Below are 5,966 nucleotides of genomic sequence, written 5' to 3' on the forward strand. Positions count from 1 at the left end.
TGGGGATAGATGTAGGATTTAGGGTAGTGCAGCGGTGTTTGGGTAGTGTAGGGGGTCGTGCTAGGGGTAATGTTTTAGGGTTTAGGGTAGTGCAGTGGTGTTTGTGTGGTGTAGGGGGTCGTACTGGGGTAAGTGTTTTAGGGTTTAGGGTAGTGGACGTGGAGTGGTGTTTGGGTAGTATAGGGGGTCGTGCTGGGGGTAGCGTTTTAGGGTTTAGGGTAGTGCAGTGGTGTTTGTTTGGTGTAGGGGTCGTGCTGGGGTAAGTGTTTTAGGGATTAGGGTAGTGCAGTGGTGTTTGTGTAGTGTAGGGGGTCGTGCTGGGGGTAGTGTTTTAGGGTTTAGGTTAGTGCAGTGGTGTTTGGGTAGATCGACAACAATAGATCTCGCCAAGCGTGCAGTGCATGCGCTGCGTCGCTAGGCAAGACCTAAAAGCATTGCACCAAGATGGCTGCCAACGCTTCCTGGATTGAAGTATTGTCAGCCAATTATAGCCAAGCTCGTGCTTGTGTAGTTAGGTCCCGCCCAGATTTATAAACACATTTTTCCTTTAATATCTCAAAAACTACTGAACAGATTCACACCATTTAAAAAAAATGTCTAAAGTTTCCTATGGGTAATTGATTTTCCGACCGCTATTTTTGGAATTTCTCAGGAACTACTGAACGGATTTACTCCATTTTAAAAAAAGGTCTCTTTCTGAAACAAGGGCTACCTTTTTGCCAAATTTGGTGTAATTCCATTTAGCAGTTCGAGCTGTAGCCATGTCTAAATTTTCCTATGGGAATTAACATGGAGAAACACGTTTTGGGACCCCCCTTTTTTATCGGCCCCCGCTTAGCGAATCACCCCGAAACTTTCAGGATAGGAGCTGACCGGAGCGCCCCACAAGTTTTGAATATTTTGCGAAGATTCGTCATCCGGCGCCAAAGTTATTGGGAAAACATTAAACACTTTTCCTATGGAAACCAGGTCCTAAATATAACTATCTACTGGCGACCGCCAGTAGATGATATATATCAAGACAATACCCCTTCATGCTCGAAGTGCTGCATAAACTATGCAAAAAAGGAAGCAGGTAACTCTGGGTAGTTCCCAAAGTTTAGGTGGCGAGCATGTGTGGTAGAGGCACGCGTGGTAAAGACATATGCATGGTAAAGTCGTACATTTATCCTGACCTTGACAAGGTAATCATAGTTGATATTGTGGTGTCAATATATGAACAGGTGTGTATTTCTGTAGTCCATATTATGACATACAGCTGAATTAGACTCATTAAATCTAACATTTCACCAGGAATTAAATGACTGAGCTAAAATGGTGACATGTGTAGCAAATGATAGTGTGGCCTCATCTCTGGATCTGCAATTTCTCTATCCCTTTTTTCTGCGTTCAGCTTTCAGTCTCTCTTCATTCTCCCTGGGGTCCTCCCACGCAACTACCAATCTGAAAAGACATTGGCAGTCAATCAGTAACTCTGGGTTGAAACAAAGGGTCAGTCACATATTACTCCAAGTGCTTCATTCTCAAACTTTTCTGAATCATAACATAAAGAAACATTACCTGTCATTATTACTGAGGTTACCAGGAAGATCAATCGTCCTATTTCCCAACATCTTATTTTTGTTTATGCAAACATATATGTGTAAACACATCTAGGTTGCTGTGTATTCTAAAACAAACTGTGTATCTATTTCACTGTTCATGTTTTTGAAGGTGGATTTGAGGATTTTGTTGTTATTTTTTTGCAGCTTTTTACAAAGAAAAAATATATACTAGGTGATACATTTTTGGATTAGGATTGGAATACACACTAGGTTATGTTTACCAGTTTGAGGAGGCCATAACATTTACAAAATATAGTTTTTTTTGTCTGAGCTAGACATAGCTTTAGCTGTCTCACCAGCCTCATCTTTTCCAGATAAATCATAATAAAAATAGGTACATATACATTCAGGGGCTATTGGCCCGCCCTATCCACTTATTGATCTGTTCACGTGCCATTCACTTTTTGCTTCTGTCTAGCACAGTATAAAGCAAGGGGCAATGGGTAATACCAATTCAGCTATTGGGTCTTTGTGCTGTGAGAAAATGCATTTTCCTTGTGCACGTGTGCACATGCATCTAAAAGCGGTCCACTTCAGTGCCCAGGCTGGTGGGCCAATTTCTGTTTTTATTTTATGGGCTTTTAATTTTTCCACGTCTGGTCCGTTTTTTTAAATCTACGATATGATTTCGCCTTTAGAAGTCAGCATTTCTGTTTTATAATTTTGATGCCTATTGAATATGTTTGCTAAAATAAGCAAAGAAAATTTGAGGCTGTCCATAGGCCGATCTATTGATTTTGCCAATGCTTAGGAGCATCCAAAGTAGATAATGAGTTGAAGGACATTTTTGCATCTACCTATTTCCACAAATTCCATAAAATGAACACTCGTGCCACAAAAACATTTGCATGTGAAAATGGTTATACATTTTCACCAATGGCATTCCCCATGCTCTGATCTCATCATCTGCTAGTTTGTGGGGATGGCACTTGTAGTATTCTCATGTCATGGTATTTCTCCTATGTTACCCTTTCCCTAGCTGCTCAGCCTGTGTGTGTGTTCTGAGTGGAATGTTGGTGTGTGGGCTATGTGTAAAATGCCTGGGTGACTGGATGAGGAGTGACAGTTGGTGAGGGGGGCTGAGCAGCTAGCAGACTGCTCATGGTGGGGCTGTTTATTACCTGTTATTTACCACCTACAGGACTTATATACCTGTTAATGATGACCTACCTGTTGATAAGGACTTGCTGATGTTACCCGTAAATAAATCTACTTGGATTACAACATACCAGCGTGTCATCATTACTACAGCACTGTTTTCTGCTCAAATTAAGCAATGTCTGTGGACATAGGGACTACCTTAAACTTTCTCTGAGACCATTTGATACTCACCAAAATTGGCACATACAGTCTGCGGCAAATTCTCTTTGTAGGATTTTCATAATTTGTTTATTTAAAGAAAGTTACTGTCAAAGGAGAAGAGGTTTTAATATACCAAGCATATAATTGTCAACTAGAAATGAAGGCGGTGCAGACGTGTGGAGAACGGTAAAAGGGAAACAGCGTAGAGGTACTGATAGAGGGTAAAGTGTGGGAAGGTAGCTAGATACAGACAGAGAAGAATGTGGGATATTAGTTATCCTACAAACCCGGCATGAAACTAGGCTCAGTTGACAAACATTGAAAATCCCAGGCTCCAGATGATCACTCTATGGTTTCTTCGAGGAAAGAAAGGTCACCACATTACACATCCACCCCAAAGTGCCCCACCACCTACATAGTGAACAGCGTATATATAACGTTCAGTATGACATAACATTTATTAGTCTCTGGCAACTTGCATCCCATTTTTTTCTAGCCACACCATTAATTTGGCTTGGTGAAGAAGCAATTCAACGCAGTTCTTTGTGTGCTCATAAGGTTTCTCCTTCAACGGTTCCAGACATCTTCAATAGGACTACAGGAAGTACAAAGCTGTGCAAGTGTTCCAAATGGTTGATTTTGTACAAAACACAGCCTGCTACGAGAATGGCCATGAGCTGCCCAGTTAAACAAAGAAGGTGGAGATAAAATAATATTTTACTATATGGAGCTTTGAAATGAAACAGGATCCAGGGGTGCTGCATGCTGGTTGAGCCATGGTATGTTTGTGGGTTTGCATTTAAGGTTGTGTGAATGCTGCTGGGGGTTTCAGTTTTGTCCCGCGTGGTTTTGCCAAAAGGTATTGGTTGGTCAAATTCACTGTGGCTGGTAGATCTTCTACTGAGCAGGTAATAATATGAGCTTGAGTGGGAGATGGGTGCTGGAGAACTAGTGGCTGCATGCTTTGAATGATCAATGAATCGCTCTACAGTTGTTTTTGGAATGGCTGATGTAGTCGCAGTTGTTATAGTTGTGAATTGCACATCATTGAAGTTGGTGATTGTTAGCACGCTAGACTTGTCAGATGGTTGGTGGGATATTGTTCTCAATGAGGTTGAACTTTTATGAGTTGCATTTGTTGAAAAGTGGCACAGATTACTGGCTGACAAGAGTGGTACATTTTTTAACTGCAATGGTTGATCACAAATCAAGGACCTTGGGTTCCATACGATGTCAAGTTGTATTTTGACCCAACCCCGCAAGTTGTGGATATCACAGTTGCATAGCCAAGGGTTGTCATAAAGATGGACCTCTTGCAGTTTGGGCAGCATGCAGAAGAAATGCCCAGGAAGCGTTTCAAGTTTGGAGTCATTTAAGTAGATCTTTTCAAGATTTACCAGACTACTCAAGAGTTTTCTGGGAAGGGTTTTTATATTGTTCCTGTAAAGGGCAATGATTCGGAGATTCTGGAGACCCTGAAAGAGGTCTTCTTCAAGAGCTGTGAGATTGTTCGTATGGAGGGAAAGCTCCAAAAGTGAACTAAGACCCCTGAAGGCATTTCTTGGAAGGTAGCTCAGTCTGGGATTTATGGTCAGTACAAGAAGCTCCAAATTGGTAAGATTACTGAAGACATAATCCGGCACGGTGTACAGCTGGGTCTTGTATAGCCACAATTTTGTGAACATGTCCATCTCTCCAAACAATACTTCGGGGAGTTCTTTTAACGGATTCTCATAGAGCGTCAACATTGTCAAGTTTGGCAAATGAAGGAAGAGCCCCCAAGGCAGCGACTGTAGCTTGTTCTTCGATAACTTTAAGACTTGCAGTTTATGGAGACTATCGAAAGAGCCAGGAGCAATGGACTCAATAAGATTACCAAAACAACTGAGTTCAACAAGTTCTTCGAGGTTTCTAAACATCTCTGACTCAACTGATCTAAGTTTATTGTCATACAGAAAGAGCTTCTCAAGAGAGTTTAGCGTGCTAAATATCATTAACGGCAGAGTTGCCAAGGTGTTTCTAGATAAATTGAGAACTTTTAATTTGGTTAAATTATGGAATAATCCTTCAGGCAGCATGGTTAACTTGTTTTTGTTCAAAAGAAGCTCATTTAAGTTAATCAGTGGGGTGAAAAGGTTCTCTTCAATGTGTGTTAGGCTGTTTTGGTCAAAAAATAACTGTTCGAGATGTATCAGCTTGTCGAACACTCCGGTGGGAAGTGAACTTAGCTTGTTGTGAGTCAATTTGAGGGTCTTTAGCTCCACCAAATCACTGAATGTTCCGGGTGTGATTACAGAGATTTGATTCGACTCCAAAAGAAGGCGCAGTACGACGGGCATTTCACGAAAGCATTTGTCGTTGAGTTGAGTGGCGCTTGTATCACTTATGAGAATGTAAGTCACATCTCTAGGCAGCCCTAATGAGGCAATATCTGTGATGGCTGGGCTTAAGCAACGTACTGCATCTTTCACAGAACAGTCACATTCAGCTGGGCAAGAGACTGCCATCGAAGACTGGACCAATATGGTGAGTAGAAAGGAGAATAACATCCTTGAGGGAATGCCTGAAAACATGAAGGAGTTTAATTAAGTGACTGAAGAAAAGAGCATAAAATGATGCAGCATATAATTACCCCCACACCCACCACGAATTCCTAGAAACCTTACACAACCAACTAATAATCTGTGAATCCATCAAATGCACCTTTATATTTTGTAAGTCCCTGCACAGTTATATTTGGACTGCACAGAGTGTAAATCTTAAACCTTTATATTTCTACAATGATTGAGCAACACCTTCCTTAATCAATTTGATGCTTAGTTAAATTGGGAACCTTCATCCCGCATAGAGTTGGCCTAAGACAGGAGTCCAACATAGTTCCCCGAGGGCCTGATACATGCCATTTTCAGGATGACCTCTGATTAAATAAAGGAGTTCCATTTAGATGAACTTTATGTACATTCATTTTATTTGGGCATGAATCCGGTATGATCATGCTTCTATTCAGAAACTGAGTGCAGGGACATTGCGGAAACCCCATTGTTGGGGCACTGCTGGGGT

At 41.4% G+C, this 5,966-nt stretch overlaps 1 protein-coding gene across 1 annotated transcript; it reads right to left on the reverse strand.

Annotated features, from left to right (window-relative positions):
* Window positions 1-2,997: 2,997 nt before the first annotated feature.
* On the reverse strand, window positions 2,998-5,465 carry GP5 (glycoprotein V platelet). The gene has a single exon (XM_085633832.1). The coding sequence runs from the start codon at window positions 5,453-5,455 to the stop codon at window positions 3,458-3,460; it is 1,998 nt and encodes a 665-aa protein (XP_085489958.1). The 5' UTR covers window positions 5,456-5,465; the 3' UTR covers window positions 2,998-3,457.
* Window positions 5,466-5,966: the final 501 nt, after the last annotated feature.

This window comes from Triturus cristatus, chromosome 11 (assembly GCF_964204655.1).
Source record: "Triturus cristatus chromosome 11, aTriCri1.1, whole genome shotgun sequence".
NCBI lineage: Eukaryota > Metazoa > Chordata > Amphibia > Caudata > Salamandridae > Triturus > Triturus cristatus.